Below are 26,150 nucleotides of genomic sequence, written 5' to 3' on the forward strand. Positions count from 1 at the left end.
TAAAAATTTATTAGGTAATTTATCAAATAAAGATGAGTTTTAAAAAAATTGAATAGGAAAAGGTATATTTTGTATCATACAACATTGTTTTTTGTTTCTAATTATAAATTAGTTATGAATGAAAGAAAGTCAGTCTATGCATTTTAAAAAGAAACAAAAAAGCTTTTTTAAAGTAGGTTCTAATGTTGAATTACATTAATGGTTGCATTTTTCCTTAGCAAGTGCATGTGCAATACAAAAAAGCAGAATTTCTAAAAACAGAATTTTTTTTTAAAGCAGAATTTGAGAAGCCGTTTTTGAGAAAATTGCAATACCTCCAATATGTTGTATGGGAGATATGTAAATATTACGAAAATGTTTGCAGGAAATAAAATTACCACTTTTTACTTTTAACAACAACTGTTTCCAAAGCTATACCAAAAGCTCAAAGCTTGTTGATAGAAAGTTACTAGTTTATATTTGGAGGTTTTATCAAAAAGTTCTTTTCTAAAGTTCTTGTAGTTTTAAACTTCTGTTATGTTATAATAAACTTTTATCGAATACACAAACCTTAAATCTTAAAACATAATTTCTAAAGTCTTTTAGAACTTCTAAATATTCCTCAGTACTAAATATTTCAATTCATGCGCACTTGCAAACATAATCCACCATGCTGTCTTCAAAAAGGATAAACAATACTTTAAAAAATGTGTGTGTATACCAAAACAATGCAGACAATATTCTATGGCACAATTATATACAAACATGTATAATAACAATATTCTATATGACATTTCAGTTGTGGACTGCAACTAGTAGAAGCTATGCGCCCCAACTAAAAAGGACCATATTGTAGGTCGCAATTTCTATATAGGTTATGTAAAATTCTGCATTAAGGAATCCAATTCAGTTCGACGCAAGTCTTTGTCGTGATTAAGTCGAAATATCAAAATACGTATCCAATAATATAAATAGCGTCCAATGATAATAAAAATACGTCCTTAATCGAATTGAAGGATAATAACAACGAAAAAAAAAAAAAAATAAATTGTGATTTTGTTTACTTTAACTCAAACTTATACACACACGAATATACCAAATTAAAATACGTGTTTGTGTTACCAAAATCAAAGCAAACAGAAAATATACAAAAAAAAAAAAAATAAAGAAAATCAATTTTTATGAACCGAGCAATAATTTTACCGGGTTCGTGCGAGGATAAAAATCAGTTTAAGTCGTTCGAGCCTTAAATATTATTTACAGCTTTGCTATATGACCCCATAACTTATACTTTGTTGCAAGCAATTATTGCAATCAAGCTAAGGCCACACTGCAACTATTCTTGTCTTGTGGCTTTCGAAGAACTTCTGTAACGATTCTAGTTTACGTGCGTGTTCTTGAATACTCTCCAAACAGAATTACGTATTACAATTCGAATCGCGAGGCATGTTAGTCCGTTTTTATTTCCATAAAAAACACCAAGTTATAGTAGTTGAAACACCTACCAATAATAATCTAGGACAACGAAAGGATATTCAACCGCAGGCGGATACATTTTACTACCATGACATTGCCAACGAAGCCGCACAACGAATATAGGTCATCAAAACAAAACGAAAAGTAGAAGTTTTCTGTGCTACTATACATCAATTTTAACCCATTCTATACTATCACAAAGTTATACGTTTATAGAGCTCTTTTTTCTTCTTCGGATTCAAATGTGAAACTTAAAATTCCCCGACTCTTGACCTCTTTTTCTATTTTTATTTTCTTTCCTCGTTGTGCTGTTTGGTGCATCTTCGTTTTAACAACTTCAATTATATATTGGTCCATCAGGTTGTCTAAGGATACGTGAATAGTTGCTAGATATCGGCATCTCCGGGTGTGTGTATATGTTAGAGTATATAAAACCGTCAGCATAGTGTTATAAGATGTTGTGCTTCAATCTAAAATTGGCCACCATTTTTCGATCTTATCGTGAGGAGTCTGTACGTGACCGCAGCCAAAGTTTATGTGCACCTCCGAATCGTGCCCCACCAAATAAGGATATTGGTGCTTTAAGGGTTCTTCAGCGACGTGCTTCGAGTGTGATGTAAGTGTGAGTATATTCTAGCGATAATATATAACTTCAGTTATAATCAGTTTTGTAGTGTTAGTGCGAGGTGTAATCTTGAAGTGACAACTTGACATGAATAACTGTTATAGATGCCAGGTGTGAGGGAAGTATCGTGTAATACCCTACAATTCTGCCTGACACCCACGCTTCTATAAATTTAATCAGCAAACGGAAAAAAAACACTTCGAGTCACTCATTTGAACTTTTATTTATTTTTCCAATTTTTTTTTTTTTACTGTTCGTTAACACGTAGACGTTAACCATCCGAAGGTCAAGTTCAACATTAATTCTTTTGATTGACCTTTTTCGGAGAGATTTCTTTCCTTGTTCTTAAATTATTTTCAGTTAACTGTTTTCTCAAGACTCACTCGCCTAGTAGCCAAGAGTGAAATATTATATCTGACAAGGAAGATGCATAGAAAGAAAAAATGCAAAGAATAACTTTACTTCTGGTAGATTTAACATGATTTCTGGTATATTTAACATAATTTCTGTTATATTTAACATTATTTCTGTTATATTTAACATTATATCTTGTAAATTTAACTAATTTCTGGTATACTTAAATTTATTATGATTAAATATACCAGATTTAGAAGTTATACCTGTCATTATTTTTTTCCCCGCGTAGAGTTAAAAAGGTTGACTGTTGTGGGAATTCGGTTATTTCTTTTTATTGTAAACCATATTGAAATTTCTTTAGGGTTTTGCATTTTTCTCATTCCTCTACGACATCATTTTATCGACTTAGAGTGTATCATCATTATGCTTTGATATAAAATATAGATATGGTTGATGTGGGGCGGGGTTTTTTTTTGGTAGGACTGGTTTTAATAGTAGAGAAATAGGGGGGGGGGGTAAAAAAAAAGAAGCGTCACTTTGCCAGCCGTCGATTTATTCGGACAGGTGAATGATATTAATGAATTACTTTGTTGACCTACAAACACCATGTTGAAGGCAAAAACGTGAACGAGTTGGGCATTTTGTTTGTATATGTCGTTTGATTGATAACTGTATAGTAATAAGGGTAGTTTATGTGGATCTAACAAAAAGGATGTTATTTTTTCGTTTTTTTTTGTTTTTTTTTGTATGAAAAGGAGCACCTGAAAAATTGATTGAATAAATAATAAAGGGGCCGGCAAAGGCTTTTGACGTTTTTGCCCTCCACCATTAAGGAAAGATAAGACTGGTTCCATGGGATCTGTTATGAATATGAAACAAAAGTATAAAGATGACGATACAGATTTTTTGTTTTGGTTGTACAATAATTTATTTTGGGGGAGAAGTAAGAAAGGATCATAGGGTAACGGTTTGGTGGATTATATCAAACTTATTTTCCAATTAAATTCGTGATGATGTTTATTAATGTTTTTTACATATTTATTTGGCACCAAACAATGTTATATAAATAAATATCCATCTTTAATCGAATTTTATTGAATGATTAGCATTTTAAGTGACAGCTGTGGTGTATAAGACAATCATTTGTTTTTTTTTTTTCGAACCATATGGTGGAAACGAGCCAACAACAACATTGACTCTTAGTCTGGATCAAGGTTGGATTTAACATAAATATGGATTTAAATGGTTTTGCGTATTGCTTAATGCTATAAGGTTAACATATTGTTGCTCTTTAAAGCAGATAGATTCTAGATTGAAAATAATAAGGTATCAAAAAGTATATAAATACGTACTTGTACACTGAGGGAAAAGCCACCATAAAACAACGTAAAATCAATGAAAACCACATTGATTTAATTATTATTATTCGGAATGATTTTGCGTTGAAGATAACCATTTTAAAATCAAGGTGGAAAAAAGGTTAATTTTTGATGGTTTCGTCACATAAATCAAAGTAGTTCATTTCAACTTCAATTTATTTTTTCCCTCAGTGTATGTAATTCTATTAAAGCTGTTATTTCAGTGTTTTTCAACGGTTTCTGTGTAAAATGAAAAGTATTTGTTAATTTTCTAAATTATATGAATTTTAATGTAAAATATCTATTATACTAAAAACAGCTAAAAATAATCGATTAAGCTGATACGTCACTTTGTGAAAAACTATTTATCATTTTTTAAGATACTACTTATAACAGTCTAAGAATCTAAAAATTATAATTTTTTCAGATAAGAATTTAAAAACAATTTTAAACTAATTTTTTTTGACAAGTTTTTGTTTTTATTACAAAATATTGTGTGTGTTAATTTCTTAAAACACTATATCAGTTTTCTCTAGAGTGAGTCTTTAGTTTAAATGACTTAAATAAATATAAATAACTTGTGTTCATTGCTTCTTGTTACTGATCTTCAGAGCAGAGGGACACAAGATATGTACCTATAGGTACAAATTTTAGTTCTGAGCTTCAAATCTCATTTTGATTCAGTTTTTGTAAAGTTACTTCTTTTAAATTCCTCTAAATAGATATTCTTGAATAGTCGTCCAGGAAATTCTTTACTCAGCCTCAACTTAGCATTCTTCTGCTATTAATACAATCGTCTGTGCCGTATTTTCTTTATTTTATATGTAGTGGAGTAACTAAATCTCAAAAAATGGCAATATTAGTTAACCCGGCCGAACAGCTCTGATTTTGATAATCTTTATTTTCAAACGTCGGTAACACGGTGTAACACTCAAAATATTCACGATTTAAAAATTGATTTTTTAATTTTTTTCTCGATTTAAATCGTGAATAACTTCTTCAGAACTCAATTTAGGGAAAATTACTAGGAGACCTTTTTTGTAGAGAATTATATTTCCTATAAGAATCTGTCGTGGTTTTATTTTTCTATTCACTTATTTGCTCATCACAAAATTCCAAAGTGAAACAGTCAAATTGAAAAAAACACATCGATTTAAAAAGCTTAATTACTCGAATACGGCTCGTCTGACGAAAATTTTCACTCAGATCTTTTTTGTAGGAAATTTAATTTTATATAAGAAAAAATGAACAGAAATTTTGTTTACTTTGATCGTCTAGCAGTTCTGTTGTAACACATCATATCATGTATAAAAATAAAAAACACCGATGATAGACCTCTTAAAATTATTTTTAACGGCTCAAATTTTCCCCAAATTTTTTTTTTCATCATCCTGAACAAGATTTTAGAAGTAACTTTCAAAAAAAAAAATATTTTATTTTTTTGGCCCAGTCTAACCTTCACCCATTGAAAAAATTCTAGCTTCGTCAATTTTTTACCCATATATTTTTTAAATAGCATGTTTTTTTGAAAACATATATTTAAATTGATGCCGAAGTTGGGCAAATGACAAATTCTAAGTGGTATAACCGAGTTACATGTTTTATACATTGTTGAAAAGGTATATTTATCTTCTATCAGAAACTGTAAAAAAATCGAAAATGGGTGTTAAAATTTTGGGAAATCGCATTTTAAGGTTTGAGCTTTTATAAAAAAAAAACTGGCCGATAGATTTTTTTCAATTTTTAATAGAATATTTTGTGCGATATCTTCTTCATATTTATGTTGTCAAAATTTTCACATCTATTTTAGTTTTCAAATTATCAAGGTTTTTAATCAAAATCAGTTTGTCGTAAACGCCACCAAAATCAACGTTTTTTTCCATCCCATACACGTACGACAAAGTAGGCGCACGTACGACATTCCAATACTAAAAAATAAATAAAAAATTTTCACAGTTCGTTTTTATTTATTAATTAAACATTTAAAAAATAGTTTCTTATTACCTACATATGTAGAAGTAGTATTGGTTTGACATAGAGGCTCAATTATTAAAATAAATAGATTAAAAATAAAGAAAAAACAAAAAATATGACCATAAACATAAAAAAAAAATTAAAAAAATGTCTTAACAAAAACTAAAAGTCATCCTATGGCTATGAAATATGAAAAGAAATAAAATAAAAATAAACCAAGTTTGGTTAAATTAATATATGGTCATAAATAAAAGTAAATTAAATAAATATCAAACTAAAGAATTTTTCTAATTTCTAATTTCTAATTTTTTGATTTGAATAACGCTTCATAATATTCTTGGTCTGATTTAGGCATAAATATGAAAAGGCTTTTAATATCAATAATGTTATCCTTAGTTATCGAGTTAAAAAATTATAAATGTGTTGGAAATTTTTGTGAATGTAACGTGAGTTACCATGGAATTGCCCAGCAACCTTTTTTTCACTTTACTTCGTTGAAGACAGCGCGCGCGAACGAAGTGACAAGATCAATAAGTGTACAACAATAAAACAATAAAACTGCGACCTTTTTTCACTTCGCTCAAGACAACGCGCTTGAACGAAGCGGCGCCCGCGACCGACGGTCGACTTCTTGATCTTTTGTTCGATAGAAGATCAACAAGCGTACATATTTATAAGCGGTATTTGCGACCTAGGATGAGGTCAAGTACCTCTAGGAATAGTGCAAAACCTCAAGTAGCGCAAAGCTTAATGCAGCCCTTAGTTTTTAAATTCGTTGTCCTTATAGCACATGAAGTAATTATTTTCAATAAATACTTTTCGGGAGCGGGACAAAATTCTGTGGGGTCAAAATACTGTAATACCATAATTCTGTACGTCATTATACTGTAAATACAAAATTCTGTACGTCAAAATACTGTATCAACAAAATACTGACATGCAAAATTCTGTTTTGTAAAATTCTGTACGGCAAAATACTGTATATCAAAATTCTGTAAAAATGCTGTAAAAAAATATCGTTTTGATAATGTAAAAGAGTGCGCGCGCACTTTTTTACATTATCAAAACGATATTTTTTTACAGCATTTTTACAGAATTTTGATTTACAGAATTTTGATGTACAGTATTTTGAAATACAGTATTTTGACCAACCAGAATTTTGCTATACAGAATTTTGTCTTTCAGAATTTTGTTCCTACAGCATTTTGCACATACAGAATTTTGACATACAGTATTTTGGCATACAGTATTTTGAATACAGAATTTTGCAACATACAGAATTTCGACCCCAACCCATACTTTTCTAGTAGGTTTATTATATTTGTTTATATTCTATTTGGGTCATATACCTACATACATGTAAGACAAAACAAGTTCGAAATTTTCTACCGTATCTGTTTTGTACGACGTACGACAAACCAATACTGATAAAAAAAAAGCTGAAAAATACATAGAATTTTTGTCGTAAACGCCAAAAGTTGGCGCTTACGACAAACCAACGCTAATCCGATACTTATTTTGTGGATATACGACAAAATGTACACTAATTATCTCAGTAACGGTAAACGATAGGACAAATCTGATAACAGAAATGAAAAGAGAACGTTCTATTCTAAAACCTATTACTACATATCCAGTTTAAAAAAGTGCATTTTGGCGTTTACGACAAAACAACTCTCGGGCGACGAAATGAGATTCTGGCTTTTTAAAAACGTGTATGCAAATATTGTTGGTGTTGCCGTTGTGTTCAAATACATGTTTTTTGTGTTTGAAGTCAGTTTGTGAGAAAATTGCATTTATCGCTTAAACCTTAAACGATAAAAGATTGTCCTATACTCCCGTATATTTTTTTTTTCCTTAAATTACCTAGAAAATCTTTTGGTATCATTTATTTCATGAAATTTAAGCAAAAAAAAAAAATGGTTTTGTTCAAATAAAATTTAATTTTAATTTAAAAAAAACAATACGGAAACATCGGAAATTTTTAACCTATAGACTTTAAAGTTTTTTTAATTACCGAAGTTTGAAAAATAAGATCATCAAAATCAGAGCTGTTCGGCTGTGTTCCCTTATTAATTGCTTTAGTTAGATTTTGGTTTTTATATATTTTATTTAATTTTAACTAAATTTTTGACAAAAAAAAAACTTCAAAGAATAATTGTCACTAAATACCAACTTGAATTTTTCAGATTCCTTAAACTATACAAAATTGAATTATTAATATTTTATCAACAATCAACAACACTCCCCTTTTCAAGTACCTATGGTTTTAAATTTCTTGTCTTAACGACATTCTCGATTAAGGTTTCAAACAAGTAGTATTGTACTTTGTTTTTTAAACCCTACTTCCTTAACCCTTATAATGGTATAATCAAAAATAATATCAACGCTAACCTGAATATATGCAAATCCGTTTATGAAGGTGTGGTTGAAAACAACCCTATTAAACTATATTTTTTTTATCTGAGATCACTAGAAAAAAGGGATTTAAAGTAGGAAGGTAGTTATTTTGCTTCTTAATTTTATTAGTGACCGTTGAAGTGTTTGTTGACAATGATGGCTTACACATTTTCATTTGAATGACAACCCCTTTCTTTTAATAATATTGAATGATTTATGATTTCGTAAAATTACACATATTTTCTTTTTTATTCTAGAAACCCCTTCCAATTTGTGTTTATACGAAGAAAAATCAGATTTTATCTAATCTCCTTCTGCGGTTATGCGCTGTAAGTAAAGTTGTGAACCATAAATCACTCTCATGAACGCCAACATTGTTCACATAGAAAATTGCTATTTTGTAGCTATTTTGTGTAAAAGGGAAATATTTTTTCCTATACAAATTACACTTGGGCTCTGTGTTTAAAATCCTTATATTTTACGTTTTCAAAGAGAAAAGACAATTAACAAAAGATCTAGGCTGTCAAGTCTTATGACTATCGTACAGTATGAAGGAAAACATTAAGGCGTTACTTTCAATTAATTAATTGAATTCGTCGTTAGGTAGCTATATAGTTAAAACATATGCGAAACAGTGTGGGTAGAAAATTATTTTAAGAAAACACAAAAAATGTATAAGGTACACATTAATAAGGTAGAAAGGCACGTATTTTTAAAGTTCCTACACTGTTTTCAGCTAAATACAAAAAACGTATTTAAATCATGCCTAGTTATAAACTTTACTGTTGAAATATTTTGAAACTCAATCATGGGGAAAAAAACTTCTTTTTCGACAATGCGATGGATTTTATTTCGATTGTGTTAAAGAGATTAGAGAGATCTTATTTAGATAAATTTAAACTTAATTTGTTGCTTAAACTTTTTTTAACTTAACCGTAAACAAAAAACAGAATGCTCTTTAAAAGGAAGAATAAACACATTTCGATGATGGCTAAGGCGTTACAGATTTAAAGTCATATAAATAACATTTTTTTTTTTTGTTAAAGTTCAGAATTGATTGACGATAAGTATCAATTTTTGTCGAACCTTTTTAAAGAAAAAAAAAAAAAAAAAAAAAAATACTCATATTTTTACTTTACTTTCAAATTATTACTTTACACAACCAAAAGTTCTTAAATCGCAAAAAAAAAACAATATAAAAACCTATAACACTCCATTTCATTTCGTATTCTTTATGCTTTCCATTATACTTCTCTATCCAATGCCCATGTGCTCGGCATAGTAAATGTGGTAGTAAACATTTTTACACATGAAAGCTTAAATTCTTCCTTAAAGTGAAATAAACTACCTTCGAGTTGAGTGTGGTCTGTTTAAACCTTTTTTTTATACATTATATCCAGGGAAAAAGAGAATATATTTTCAGGATACAGTTAAGTGGTTATGACTGGACCGGATTTAATCATTTAGAGCCTTTACACTAATTGAATGAAATGAGGGTATTTAAAAAAATACAAAAATCACAGCTAGAAAACAAAATATAGAATAGATAAATTGACAAATCCTCCAAAAATATCATTATCATGAAAAAGCGAATCTCGGAGGTAAATTGTAGATCCTTTCTATTATTCTTGCGTAATTAATTTTTGTAATTAATTTTTACACTTATTACATTCACACAAGAATGGTTGAAACTTGAGAGTTCTTTGTAACAATTTATTATTTTTTTAAATATTTTTTTTTTGAGCTTAAACAATAGTTTCCATGAAAAACAAATATCTTTTTTCTTATTTTATGTATTTGTAGTAGGTACTATTTTTTCTCACGCATTCACAAATATTGGACTCATCAGTAAACTGGTTTCATTGACGAATCAGTTATATTTGTTTTGTTTTGTTTTGTTTTGTTAAATGTTTATGATTAAACTTAGTGGATCATGGGGCGTATACGTAACTTTTTTTTATAAAAAAAAAAAACAAAGCGGTTAATTCAATGTGCTCTATTGCAGCTCATCAATTGAGTTGATGTTTGTTACCATTGTCTGACCATTTCTAATGGTAGATAAGTAATTTAAGATGGCAGAGCTAAAATCAAAAATGGCTGGTGACACCGCACACTGTTGAAAATTGTATGGGAGTGCGGAAAAACCCAATAAAAACTGAACCACTAAATCGATTTGGATGAAATTCGTAAGAAATTATTACTATTCATTTCCACCTACTGCGCTCACTTGTGAGAGTAATAAATGATGCAGATATTGACAGCTAAATACTCCTTGCCTGAATAAGACTTTTACGTACAAAAATTTAAAGACATTTTTGAAATTATCTTATAGTAAGTAACTGGCTTACAGTTAAGTAGACCAATGGATTAAAATAATTCATTGTTGGGTATATTGTGGTTAGTAGTATCCAAAATAGGGTTTTTGCACAGCTTCACTATGCTTGTAATTTGAAGTTTCTCGAACGTACACGGTATGGAGGCGTTTTCATATTTTTCGTTCGGTATAGGCATTCTTCAAATTCAGATTCTTTTGCACAAGAAAGTATTTCACAAACTCGTAGTTGAATTACTTGTTGACGTATGATCACCGTTTATGCCCCCAAAAGTATGCAAACTCACAATTTGAATTATTTTAATATTATAATAAATTTTAAAATAATTAAAAGTATCGTGTTTTTTTTCTATGACCATAATTAAACTTAACTTAGTTCTTACAATTCAATCTTGAGTAGGTAGAAGTTACGTTTGTATCAAGTGATTTACTTTATATGTTTTTATTGGTAAGAAAATATCCGTTTTGCACCCTGCTAAATAAAATTTTCTGATTTCCATGTTTCCTAACTTAATAAATTGCACGACTGGGGTCGCACGTACTTGCTCTTATGCTTAAAGTAACTATAATGTTAAAGCTTTTTATTCAAGAAATTTAAAATTCGATATTTTGAAGAAATTTCATAAGTAGTATAAAAAAATTAAATCTGTTTTTATAATTAATAAAACTCCGTTTTAAAATATCTTAAAAAAAAAAAACAAATATGCCATTTTATTTCTCGTATAAAAAGGTATTTTTAGAAAAAAAATTTTGAAAATTGTAGGAGCCGTTTTTTAAAAAAATAATTTTTTATACAGGGTGTCCCAAAAGTAATGGTTCAAACGAAATATACTGATAGGCCAACTTTAGGGCTCTCAGAATTTGGTAACTTGTTCATCCCAAATCTTTACGGTTTTCGATTTAATGCAGTTTTTGTGAAATTTCGATAAATCCCGACTTTGCAACAGTATTTTGCTTCCTCCGCTCATAATTGATTTTTGTTTTTTACAATTCTTTCACTAAAACATTACCTAATAATAAGATATAATTAATTAATCAAAATATTTTTTATTTCATTCGCCATTTTGCTGCAAATGAATTAACAGTTCCATGTTTTATGAAAACTCAATTTCTCACTTTTATTTCAGAGCAACACCCTGAAAAAAATTTGTATGGTGTGACCCTGGTTTATTATTTTGAAAAATTGGCGTGTTATTGCAGTTTTCAAAAATGTATAAAAGTTTCCAAAGTTAAAGTTAGAACTTAAGATATAAAAATTTAAAAGCAACAAAACAGGGTCTTTCAGAGAAAAATAACAAAGAAAAATAAACAAATTTTGTCGACTGTTGTTTGTTTATTTCTTTTTGAATAAAAGCCTCGATTTTTGTTTGTTATTTTGCTCTGAAAACCTCTGTTTTTTTGCATTCAAATTGTAATATCTTTCGTTCTAATTTCAGCTTTGGAAACTTTTATACATTTTTGAAATCTGCAATAACACGGCAAGTTTTCAAAATAATAAACCAGGGTCACACCATACAAATTTTTTTCAGGGTGTTGCTCTGAAATAAAAGTGAGAAATTGAGTTTTCATAAAACATGGAACTGTTAATTCATTTGCAGCAAAATGGCGAATGAAATAAAAAATATTTTGATTAATTAATTATATCTTATCATTAGGTAATGTTTTAGTGAAAGAATTGTAAAAAATAAAAATCAATTATGAGCGGAGGAAGCAAAATACTGTTGCAAAGTCGGGATTTATCGAAATTTCACAAAAACTGCATTAAATCGAAAACCGTAAGAATTAGGGATGAACAAGTTACCAAATTCTGGGAGCCCTAAAGTTGGCCTATCAGCATATTTCGTTTGATCCATTACTTTTGGGACACCCTGTATATAAAAATTTTTAACATTTTTAAAAAAAAAAGTTGGTATGCCATTTTGAAGAAATAATTAATTTACACATAAAAACTAAATTTTAAAATTTTTCATTGATCCGTTTTCAAAAAATTGATTTTTCAAAAAAAAATTTTGAAATATTTTTTAAAAAACCAAAAATGCGTTTTTTGAAAATTTTCTAAAATTTTAATATTATCTTTACTTACACACTTTTGTATAAAAATTTTCATTTAAATCGGGTTAATTTTGTACGAGATATTCAGAAACGAAAAAAACCGTTCTATGACAGGTACCGTTAATAACGGTACAAAAAATATTTTTTTTATTTAAAAAGTTGGCCCTTATGTGTAGTATTACACACAAAAATTTTAATCAAAATCGTTAGAGCCGTTTTTGAAAAAAATTAACTTTTCTATTTCCGTTATATGGCAAGTACCGTTAGTTTTGGTCATAAAAAAAAAATTTCAATTTCCCCTCTAGGGAATCGCCAAAAACTGCTAACTACCAAGTTTGAAGAAAATCATTTCACTCGTTTATCCTGCAGCTCCAGATAGAGACAGACGGACAGACAGACAGACAGACAGACAGACAGACAGACAGACAGAATTGCCGGACCCACTTTTTTGGCATTCTCCATCATCGTAATGTCATGTAAAATTGTTATCTCGAGTTCGATTTTTTTTACGAATCCTAAACTTGCCCTATAGTACCTATATCGCAAGTAAAAAAATAACATAACATTTGTTTTAAAATTACAAAAACATCTCTTTTTATTTTTTTCTTATTGATTTTGTTTTGGCCACCTTTCAAGACAAATCCGGACTTTGACCAGCTATAAAATTGAATTTAAATAACTCACATAATTCATTTATAAATCAGTTTGTATATAATTTTATTGTGAATAAGTCTGTACTTGGTCATTTTTGGTTTAAAAGAGTAAAAAATGGAGATTTTACCTAAAAATGGTACCAAGCTCTTTTCCAAGATGGTGGTGGCTTCCGAAATCCTATTTATTTAGTATTTCAAAAGAAAATTTGGAGTTTCTTTTTTAGGCAATTAAAATACAGTTTTTTTTTTTTTCTTTTTAGGCCAGTGTCCTTTTTGGTATATTAACCCATACTGTCTTTGTTTGAAGTGAGATTAGAACTGAAAAAACAAACATTTATTTTTATAGAATCCTTGTGTATCCTAAAATTTGGTACTACAAAATTTTGCTCCTTAGCAGTACCTATATTATATTTTCGAATTTGTAGCTGTATAATTATTGCGTTTTGTTTTAGGATCACTGTGGTGTATGTGGATCTTTTTTTTTATTGAAACGTCTTAAGAGTTAATGCAAATTGTAAAATTCTTGGTAAATGAATCAAAATAATTAAAATAATATTGACCCATCTAAAATTTTTCCAATGGTGCAACCAATTATGTGAATTGATTAAATTAATTAGATTTTGTGAAGGTAAAAGAAGTGTGCTTGTCATAGCTTTATATATTCTATTTCCGACTTTTTCACTCTCAACTCAATTGAAACCTTTCCGGATTTCAGAAAAAAAAGTTATTCTCAAAATTCTCAATCCTTAAATTAAGCAATATAAAGTCTTCCTGAATTCAGATTTAGTGGAGTAGTGAAAGGATTTGACATAACACGTCCTCCTCGTCCTCTCAATTCAAACAAACTTTATTTTGCATTCCTTATTTTTCTACAGTCAAGTTATATTGAATAAAAAATCTCTTATAACAAATACAAAACTTTTCATAGAGTAAATATACAAACAATGCAAATACAAAATGTGATATTTCAAAATTATACTATCATAAAGTTCTGTCGGACCGGACATCCTACTCCTTTTATATTTATATTGTATTTGAACATAGGAATCTGTTGGTTGTCCTCGGGCCCCAAAAGTAAAGTTGCATTCTTTAAACCCACGACAATACACCACTGAACACAAAACAAACACTAATTGGTTTTAAGGCTTTTTGAATATGTGACCGATTCTCTTCTGTATATACTCGTTGTCCTCTTGAAAGGAGTAACTTTAATGTCACAGATTTAAGTTAAGGGGGATTGTGAGTGTGTGTATGTGGTTGAAAAACTTTCTCGGTTTTTGACTTTATAAATTTTGCAAAATTGACAAATATTATTTTAGTTGAAATTTGCAACATGAAGCGTATATGAGCTCTTATTCTTGCTGCTGGTCAGGTCAGCTGTGTGTTTCCACTGTTATGCCATCAGGAAGAAGACCATCCAAAAATTGTAGAGACACATTATTCTCCATATCCGCAGTCAGGCATTACGCGCTCGATAAGAGAGATGGTATCCATTAGTATATAAGGCAGAACATAGTAAAGGACAACAGCAGTTCTCTGGAATTCAAAACAAGACATATCTATATTCATACCTACACACATATTTACTCATTTGTTATTCTAGAGACATTTTGTTTCAGCTCGTTAATGTGACCATTTTGCATAACTTATACGAGGGTTTATTGAGTCTGTAATTTTAAAGCTATATTATATATGGTAACTCGTATTATGTAAAATGAAAATATGTAAACTGAAATAACATTGAACCGAAACAAGGAATAAAGCAATTTCCTGTAGAAGTTATGATAACGAAAAAAATAGGAAGATATGTGTGTGTGTGTGTGTCCTGGTGTGCTTAACATGGTTATGTTATTTTACTTGAAATTAATGAGAATTTTATGATATCAAGAGAGCTAAAAACTTATAAAAATAAATTTCAATCTACAACTCGAGACTAATTTGAAGTGTCTTATTCAACAACTTGGTTGTTATAAATGAACTTTTTTGAATATACGAGTATTTTTTCTGTTAAGACAAAAGTTTGCATATATTCATTATAACTTTTTAATACTTACTTGAAATGATGAAATAATTAGCGCAATATGATTTCTGTCTTGAACTAAGAAATGTCACAGAATATTTTTTACTTGCGATATAGATACTATATATCAAGTTATGCATTCGTACAGAAAAAAAAAGTTGAGATAACATTTTTCCATGACATTACGATGGTAGAGAATGCCAAAAAAGTGGGTCCTGGAAGTCTGTCTGTCTGTCTGTATAAGGAGCTACAGCCTAAACGGATAGGCCGATTGACTTCAAACTTGGTATGTAGCAATTTTTGGGGACTCTCCAGAGGGGTTTTTGGAATTATTTTTTTTGGACCAAAAATAACGGTACTTGTCATATACAGATTTTAGTAAAGTTGAAATTGCTCAAAAACGGCTCCAACGATTTTGTTTAAAAAAATCAAATAATAGTTTTAGGACAACGTCTGTCTTCTAATGAAAAATTTTTTTTTTTGAAAATCATTATAAACGGTAACTGCCATAGAACCGTTTTTTTTTTTTCAAATCCGATTATCACAGCTTATTCGATTTCAACGAAACTTTTTGTGAAGTAGCATTATATATAATTTTAATATAAGACAAAAATAAAAATTTGAAAAAAATAATTTTTGGATTTTTTTTGAAATATCTAATTTTCGAAAACTTGACATTGAATTTTTTTGAAATTTTGTGTGTAGATGTTGATAAGTGATTTCTACAAAATGGCATACCAATTTTATTTTAAAACTTTTTTTCCAAAAAATTATTTATAAAAAATTATTTTTTTAAAAAACGGCTCTAACGATTTTGAAATTTTTTTTTTTAAATGCATCTTAATATATCAATCAAAACTGCATACTTGTTTTGGGGGGAAATTTGATTTCAGATTCTATATTATTTTTTTTAAAAAACGAATTTTATTTTTTTTTTTATTTTTTTTTCTGTACCCATGTTAGGTACCTACATTTTCCAAATTTCTATATAAAAAGTCTTAAAAATGTAAGCAACTTGAACTCTAAGAGCAAGTTCGTGCGACCCAGTCGTGCATTTTATTTTCTTACGTCTAGACGCGTCTTAAGTTTTCCTTTTTCTTCTTTTAATCCTGCGCTGTTATGATCTCGTTGTTGAGGGGGTCATATCGTGGGCACAACGCCAAAACCACGAATCTGCAAAATTGTAGTTTTGAGAAAAACGGCTTCAAAGTTTTGGAAATGCATGCAATCTTATGGGAACTCGTGCTACGGAAATTGATATATTAGGCTTTTAGGTAACAGATGGATGATTGGGGTCGAAGCAGTTGATAGAGGGACCGATAACAAGTTAAGTGACGCATTAAAGTGAAAATGTCCAAATATGCAGATTCGAGGTTTTGGCTTTGTGCCGACGATATCATACCTCTCCCACGTTACTCTTTCACACTATTGATCCACTTGTAGGGTTTGCCGATCTGTCACGTGGATAGAATATTGAAGTTAGAGATTGCTTTTTCGAGGAGGGAGTTAATTTTTTAATAAGTTTTTTTTTTTAACAATAACGATGTTTTTACGAAAGCAAAAGAGTCATTAGAAAATAACCTAAATAAACTTGCAACGCAACAAAAATTGTTTAATGTAACAATCGATTGAACCCGGACCTCTGATTCTCATCGTGTATACCTACACTACCAACAATTCACAAAACAAAAATTAACATCTCTTCATGAGCCCGATGTTTATTTTATTTTTTGCCGAAATAGATGCCTTACGACTGCTGCGTTGTGAGTCTGGGCTTCATTTTCCATATCTTAAAAGGGTCTTCCTTACAAAAAGACCACAGTAAAATGCATATTATAAAGTACGAAGTACAGACATTTTACAACACTAGCGACTGAGACCATTGGCTGAGACAACACAAGAAATTTTCACAAGAGAGATAGATAGAAACTAATAACGACCATAAGAGCAGAGAACTACGTGGCACAGAGAGGGAGACAAAGTTGAAATTTTTCCTATATTATCGTGCAGGTGGCTTCAGTTAAGCTATCGATTATAGTAAATGCTAGATGAACCTGGAGTTTGAACCCACGATGCCAGCTTTGTAGTCAACTACCTACCTCTGAGCCATGCATCTGCCTTCCTTTCTCAAAATCAAAATGAAAATCATTGCTTAATTGCTTAGAAAAAAATGATATTTTGTATGATAGTTGCCATAAAAAAAATTCTTTTTTGAATATTTGGTGTGTATATAGAACTCGAGGTGGACATACGATTGCAGTTAGCTTGAGCAATTTAGGCGATTTTTCTATTTTTTTGTTTTTTTTTTTTTTTTGTTTTGAAGGGTGGACAAACGAACATTTTTGTTGGGCAAACATGGACAAAATGTGGACAAACGATAAGGGTACCATTTTGTATACCATTGATGTCGTCGAACTCATCGCGGATTTTCCTAATTTCCAAAAAAAAAAAACACCCTTTCGCCTAAAAAATGCTTAAATTATAAATCTTTCCATCTTCTTGTAAAAAGACACTTTTTGCCAGGTTTCATGATGGAACTTCGGAACATATAGATTTTCAATATAAGAAATAGGAAAACGATACGAAATTTAGAGAGTCAGACTTGTCAGAAAATGACAAGGGTGTCTAAAGATTTTGGGAGATAATTTTGAAGTTGAGTAGCAAAAATATATTTAAAATGTTTAAAATTGCTCAGCTAAAGAACAATAGAATGGGTAAGCATAAGCACTATTTTCGCACCTTTTTTGAATAATTGTTTTATAAATTTAGTTCTCTCACAAAAAATTAAATTTTTTGTTAAATAAGATAACAATAAAATCTACCAAAATCAAGAAATTTGTTCGATGCAGACAATAAAATTTGGTTTTTTTTTAACAGAAGTTGTTTGATTGCATTTATTTATTTTTCAACCTTGCACATAAAAAAAAAAATAGTCAGCTGGTGAACAAGGCAAAATTAATTTTTTAAATCATTTTTCTTTGATCCTAAATAATTATAATTGTCGGCCATGAATTGCAACGAGTTCAAGAACATTCCTTAATGCTGCGTTCATATGCGGAAGAATACCTATTTATATCGATTAATATTTATATATTTTTTTTTTTTCAAAAACAATGCACTGCTACTGAATAATAGATATTCCTTCTTTTGTAGTCTTTAAGCTTTATTAATTTCAAAACAATGCAAGAGGGATACAACAAAAAAAAAGGGAAAACTTTTCCAATAATGAAAAATGGGAGCAATATCAAGCATTAATGACTGTTGTTCTTGTGAGAAATTTCATAAAGTTTTCGATATTGTCTTTTGCGAGAAGAGTAAATATTGAACAAAAACAACATAAAAAAAGGTTTCCATGACAAGAAAATAAAGAAATTTTATCTTATATTTATATACCTACACCAGAAAGCAATTGATCAAAGAAAGTGGGAAGATATTATGTATGTTTGATTGTATCTCGACATAGGCAAACAAATTCTTGAAATTGATTTCAAAAAGTTCCATCCGATCCATTCCCCATCCGCCTAGCAAGCAAGTCACAAAAGAACACAAAATGTTGAGAGTTCTATTGTTTCACATTTATGTATGTTTGCTTCTGGTTAAGCTTTGCATTTGAAAACAAATGAGTGGGTAAACCGCTCGTTCGGGATTATATTTAAATTGAATTTTAATACTTTGAAAAATTAATTTGGAAATGGATTTCGCCTTGGATATATTATATATGTATATATTTTATTGCAAACAAAATGTTATTTTCTGATAGATGTCTACGTTACCGCTGACTATCACAGAATATTTTGCATCCGTTTATATCCTTTTTCATATTTTGAAGTTATAAATCAGGAAATGGGGTTTTGCTTTAGACGGAAATGAAAAGAAGAAACACAAGATATTACCAATATAGTTGCTTCAGTGTAAGAAAAGAACAGATAAATTCAGAAAATGATGGAAAATTAATAAAAACAATTCGTATCTGACATTTTTTGAAGCGTATTGATTTTTTTAATTATTTTTTTTAATTAATTGATTAATTAAAATTGCTAAGAAATGGTGCAATTTTTCAACGGTTTCCTTTCAGAGTATTTTATTGTAACTTTTTATCATATAAAAATTAAATTAAAATAGATGTGTACAACACCTTAAAGGCTTGAAGACAAGGTTTATAAAATTTCATTTTGTATTCGTGTTTTTTTTTTTTTTTTTTTTCTGTTAATTGACGAATAACCAACAGAAAAAATTTTAGCCCAAGGGCTCAGCTTGTCACTTTCAATCAACAAATTATTATTCGGGGTTCAAAGTTAAAATTCATAAAGTTAAAAATACAAAATATAAACTTTTTCAAGAAAGTTATTAAAATTGTTGCCGTTTTAAAACTTTTAAGCTTACAAACATTTTATGAAGTAGAAACATCACTGAAGAAATTTATTTTTTTTTTGTTTTGTTTTATTACTTTGTAGGTTAATTTGGGTTGCCATTGAACAAACTCACACAACTCCTATTTTTTTTTTTTTTGACGTGATAACGTCTTATAAATCGATGAGCCATGGCAGCCACCACAAAAAAGTGACGCCATTTTCTAACGTTACACTCTCGCACTTTCGCAGTGCGGCAAAAATTTCAATTCAAAATTAAAAATAAACTATTAGAGATTTGATTTGAAAGATAATAACCTAAAGCTTAATCCAAATGAAGGATTTTTTTAAATTCCGTCATTTAATAGTATAAACAGGGGTAAAACGGAAAGATGAAATTTGAGCTAAAATCTTAACGCAAAGTTGTAGGGAAATGATTTTTTTTTTTGTTATAGATAGATGAGACTAATTTAAGAATAACTGCATTTAAGAAAAAAATCTACAAAATTCTGAAACTAAGCTATAACGTTTTGTTTGAACGATGTACACGTGTTGGGGCTATGACAAAATGATGATTTTGGGTAGGGAAATTTTTTTGTTGACAATTCAAAAGGTGCCAGGTGAAAGATGAGGAAAAAAAAATTAGGGGTCTGATACGGATTTTTTTCCAACACTCTGCGTTTGAAATATGAATTTTTGAAAAACACCATGTTTTTTAGGGGTATTTTTGGGTAGTTTTTGATTTTTAGCTTTTTTTGGAGAGTTCAAAAAATCTCAAACTTATAGGACATGTAGGTTTTGGCATACATGTGCACATTTTTGGAATCGTTCAGTGAGTTTTGACTGAATAACGGAAGCAACAAGTTTTAAAAAAACACGTTTTTTGACCGTTTTTAACCGATTTTCATCTTTTTTTATTTTTATCTTTTTTCTTTAATAGATACAGGAATAAAGTATATGGAGTAATGATAGACCATGACCACGACTAAATTTGTGCGAAGTTTTAATCATTTTCGTAAACACAATTTTGAGATAACGGTAAAATAAAATTTTAGAATTCAACAGGTTATAACTTTTGACCAAGAGCAGATAGCAATTTTATTAAACTTTTATGAGCATCGTGATACAATTACCTTTCATTTGGTATATCACACATAACGGTAGACTAACTACAAGCTACACAATGTTATATCAAGAAACTTGCGAAAAACCTCAAAACACCAGTGGAGATCTGTTGCCCCCCGAACAGCCACCAGTGTGGGAAGTACCGTAATCTCAGTCTGGAAATTCGACATGGTTGACTTTAAAAAATTCTAACTTCTCTTGTAAGCATCCTTGAAATGAGATTGATACGTCATATGAAAGGTGAAATAATAAGCTTTCACATGGTATATATATTTTTTTATAAATTATCAAATAAAAAAATTGATTCCATAGCCTGAGAACATAAAAATAAATGTTTTTTTTTTTTGCTTTTTTTAATGAAATTTGATCGAGTTCAAAAAATTCTAACTCTTTTTGTAGATATCTCATAGACCTGATCGATATATATATATTTTGAGCTAAGACAATAAGCTTACAGATGGTTTTTTGTATAGGTTGTTAGGGAAAAAAATGGAATTAATGACGTGAAAAGATAATAATTCATATTCTTTTTTGCTTTTTTTGATGAAAATGATTGTTTTCAATAAATTATTATTTTTATACTTTTTGCGCATTGTAAAAATTTAAAAATGGTTTTATTCTTAAGAAGAAATACTTGGCTTTAAAATTGCACAATTTTTTTTGTAAGCTTTTAAAATAAAAAAAAAATAATATAATAAGAAAATAAAAATAAAGATATTTTTTTTAGCTTTTTCTTGAAAATTATGATTGTTTGAAATAAGTAAACGCTTCAATTGGCTCATTTTAAACAAAAGCACTCAACCTGTTTTCTGACGACGTTAACGTAAAATCATCGTCCGTAAAACGGCTTTACAGACAACGTCTTTTTTATTCCTGTATACAAAGTTCTGTTGGCCCTTATATTTTGTACTTGCGATATATGTAGGTACTATAGGGCAAGTTTAGGATTCGAAAAAAAATCGAACTGGAGATAACAATCACACATGACATTACGATGATGGAGAATGCCAAAAAATTGGGTATGGCAATTCTGTCTGTCTGTCCGTCTTCAAAGTTGGATGTTAACAGTCTTGGGTGATTCCCTAGAATAGAAATTGAATTTTTTTTAGGACCAAAACTAACGGTAACTGTCATATAACGGAAATAGAAAAGCAATTTTTTATCGAAAATGGATCTAACGATTTCGATTAAAAAATTTGTGTATAGTCTTACATACAAGAGCCAACTTTTGAAATAAAAAAAAATACTTTTTGTACCGTTATAGAACGGTTTTTTTTTTTTTGTTTCTAAATATCTCGTTCAAGACTAAGTCGATTTCAACGAAAACTTTTATACAAAAACGTTCAAGTAAAGGTAATATTAAGATTTTAGAAAATTTTCAAAAAAGACATTTTTGGATTTTTAAAAAATATTTCAAAATTTTTTTTTTTGAAAATCAATTTTTTGAAAACGGGTTTGTGTAAAACTTTGAAATTTCGTTTTTATGTGTAAATTAATTATATCTTAAAAATGGCATACCAACTTTTTTGTTTTGAAAAATTTTAGATAATTTTTGTAAAAAACGGCTTAAACAATTTTCGAAAAATTTTTTGCTTAAAATTCCTTTTTATACAAGAAATGAAATGGCGTACATGGTTTTTTTGTAAAAGATCATTTAAAACGTTGTTTAATTAATTATAAAAACAGATTTAAAATTTTTTTTTTAATTTCTTGAAAATATCAAATTTTAAATTTTACAAGTTCCTATGCGACCCCAGTCGTGCATTTTATTTAAATAATGTTGAAATAAAGTAGGTAAATCCTGAACTGAAAATTGCCGCTGAGTTAACTTAACAGTTAGGTATCAGAATTTAAAAAAAAATGTCATCTGCACTGAAAACATGCTCAAAAACTAATTGGTAATTCTCCACAACAATATTAGGCTTGGGGTGACGTATTTTCCTAGAAATAAATCCTTTTCTATGAATAATTGAATTCACGACAAAAAAAAAATCAATTTTTTTATTTTGATTGTTTTCAAACAATCGTTTCGTTGTTTATTTTTCGATTCAGAATCAGATAGAATTTTTTAATTACTTTTGCACGTATCACTTTATATAATTGTATCTTTATATACGGGCGGTAGATATGAGATATGACAAAAACACACAATGTAGATACATACCATATAGATTAATGAAAGTACAATGTTATCCTAGAAATTAATGAAAAAAAAAGTAAAGTTTTAAAATAAATTTATTTATTTAAAAATTTTCTGTTGGTTTTTTTTTTCGTTTCAGCTCTTCAGCAACTGAATTGATTTCAAGGCGAGGAGTTTTTGCACGTCATCATTATGGATCCGTTGACCAGGTAAATTATTTGTTTGACATTTTTATTTATTTATTGTTTCTGACATAATTGTTCTTGGAAACTCATCAAAATGGATTCTATCTGTGTTCATGAATGGCCTCATGGTAGATAATGCATAATAAATTATGAAAACTATTTCATCTGAAATTGGCATTGGTTCATATTTTGTTAGTATTTTGCGGATGAAAAAAATGGCAAATTAAAATCTAATACAGGGGCAGTTTAAAAATTCTCTTTAACTTAAAACATTTGAAAACAAAAAAAAAAAATATCCTTTTAAGTAGGTACTTACGATAAATTATGTTGTACTATAACACGATTACTCGCTTTAATACTTTGCACTGTGAAATGTGATATAATGTTTGTGATACATTGAGAAATAAAAACCCTCCCACGTCAACATGTCACTTCAATTTTTTCTCATTTTTGCTTCGAATCATGCTGTGATTTTGTGTGTAAGCTATTTATTTTTTGGTTGAAAAAAGTTCCATAGGAAGTATAAAAAAAGGAAAAAAACAAATTGGATACCTACTCTCTGTGGTTTGTTTTTATATAAGTAATTTAGCTCGATTTCAGAACACAATTTTTCCTTTTATCTTACAACAAGCTTACATAAGAACTTGACTGTTAATTATGTTTAGCTTTGTGTTTAACTTAAAAACAGCATTAAATAGTACATTCTTTATGGATAATACATTAAATGCTTAAAAGTACACAGCACTCACTAAACTACCGACGACGCCGACGTACAAATTTTTGTCTTAGTTGGTTGAGAATCAATACATACATTTGTGTACACTTGACTAGTATTTGTTGTTACAACAATATCCATACAGTTCTAAGGATCTTGATAAACAGAGGTCTTGATTGTCTTCCACCTTAAGTTCAAGACTCTAAGGTGATTGTGTTGTTGAGAACTGTTTGAAGTCTTTACTGTTTTGATTTTTATATTTTGCAATAAAATAATTATCAATGGTAAAAATTGCGAAAAATGTGACTGTCGTCATAAAGAGCAGCAGCCTTAAATGGTGAATCAATTTGCTTCAAACTTTGTATCAACGTTTTTTGCTCCAATAGAAAAAATTTGATGAAAGATTTTATGTCAATTCGATTTTTCGAATAAATTTACTTTAGATACCAAGCGAAAAAAAGTGAAAGAAGTGAAACCTTAAAAAATAATTTTTCTTGCAAGAAAAATCGAAAAAGTCTAAATTTTTTTATTCTATCACCTTAAAATCCACCCACCTATATAATAAATTTTATATCACCCGAAAGCTTATTATTTCAGCTCAAAATATTTATATCGACCATGTCTATACAACATCTACAAAAAGAGCTAGACATTTTTGAACCCAATCAATTTTTTCATCAAAAAAGTACAAAAATCAATCTTTTTTTCTCTCATTAAATCTATTTTTTTTTTAAATGACAACCTATGATAAATTTTATATCATCTGAAAGCTTATTTCACTTTTTATATGATGTAGGTATCAATCATATTTCTACAATGCCTACAAAAAAAGTAAGAATTTTTTTAAAGCCAACTATATGTCGAAATTTGAAACTGAGATTACGGATACATCCTCTACTGCTAGCTGGTCATCGGCAACAGATCTCCACAGGTGTTTTGAGGTATTTTTCAATTTTTTCAATTTAATATTGTGTAACTTGTAGAGCACGTACCGTTATGTGTGATATATCAAATAAAAGGTTATGTTATCAGCGTGCTTATTAAAGTCAAATCAAATTTGTATGTGCACTAGATCAAAAGATATAACGTGTGTAGAAAAAGAATATCTTTGTACCGTTGTCTAAGAATTTTGAATATGAAATTGATTGAAATTTTGTTACAATTATAGTTTATTTCTATAGTACATCTATCTATTAAAATAAAAAAGTTATAACAAGTTGAATGTTCGTGTCGCGTTTTCGTTTCATCTTGTTTCAAATCACTACGATACTAAGGAAGTTTTCACTTCAAAACGTAGACTTGAGTGAATTTCTTTTTTAATGTTTTAAAACTTAATCTTGCTGGATATAGTTCACATTAGGTTTTTGTTTAAAAATATATGTAAGTTGAGCTGAATATAAACAATATTTGCGTATTGACAAGGTGTCACACGATAAGTGAACTGATGAGTTCAAGTGAGCTCCACCGGGACGAAACGACAATTTTTTGTTTGGACTAAAGGCCATAAAAGGCTATATTAAATCAATAATTTAACAAGTCCAATTAAATATAGTGTTTATTCTTCTACTTTACTGATTTCAGTAGAATAAAAAATTTGTATTGTAAAACAAATCTTCTTAAAAATTCGAAATAAATGTTTTTTTGTATAGTTAAAAATTTTCAGCGGATTTTTTAAATTTCAGGTTTTTTTTATTAATGAAAAATAACCGAAAAAAAATTAGTGATTCTACGAGAAGAATGCAAGTATAATCTACAAAAAAAAAAATAATTAATACAACGAAAAGTTTCGTAAGTTAACGAGTATTTTTTCGTAATTTAATTAAAATATTCATAAAATTTACAAAAAAAATTCGTTAGCTAACGAAAGTTCCTTTCATAAATTATTATCAAAAAATACATTGACTAACGGAAAATATCACCGTGGGTAATTAAATTTTACGTTAATCGATGAAAAAAGCACGGCAAATATCCCTCGGTGAGAGGGACATAATTCCCAAGTTAAATTTTTGTCTTAATTTGAGCTTTATATATCTTTCAAATAATTCTTCTCAACCATTAAAAAATATTTTACTTATTCACTTACCACTCTTTAAATAAAAACCTTTTAAACTATCAAATAGCATTTATTGATTTGATTTAAAAGTATTTTTTATTTATTTTATTAACTACCCAAATACTACATCAATATTATTTACTAGGTATCGCTTTTATCGGTATTTTGTACTATGTTCTAAATATTAGATTTTTCCAATGAATATTTCAACGCAGATTTCAATTTAAAAATGAATAAATAATTGAAATACCCTTAATGGACATTTTATTCCCCAATTTATGTGAATATTATATGATTAAAAAATCCAACTTATTTCATGATGCATTTTTAAACATAAACAAAATATTAAATTCCTAT

The 26,150-nt window shown here is 29.0% G+C and overlaps 1 protein-coding gene across 3 annotated transcripts in view; it reads left to right on the plus strand.

Moving 5' to 3' along the window:
* LOC129912445 (GTPase-activating Rap/Ran-GAP domain-like protein 3) overlaps positions 1-26,150 on the plus strand; it is a 131,717-nt gene that overhangs the window by 72,706 nt on the left and 32,861 nt on the right. For 2 of the 3 annotated variants that reach the window (XM_055990670.1, XM_055990669.1), the window contains exon 3: positions 22,980-23,049. In XM_055990670.1, the coding sequence (XP_055846645.1) occupies positions 22,980-23,049 (70 nt within the window). Of the gene's footprint in view, positions 1-878; positions 2,072-22,979; positions 23,050-26,150 lie in introns of those variants that run through there. The other variant, XM_055990671.1, reaches the window with a different exon arrangement.

Source organism: Episyrphus balteatus, chromosome 2 (genome assembly GCF_945859705.1).
Source record: "Episyrphus balteatus chromosome 2, idEpiBalt1.1, whole genome shotgun sequence".
Lineage (NCBI taxonomy): Eukaryota > Metazoa > Arthropoda > Insecta > Diptera > Syrphidae > Episyrphus > Episyrphus balteatus.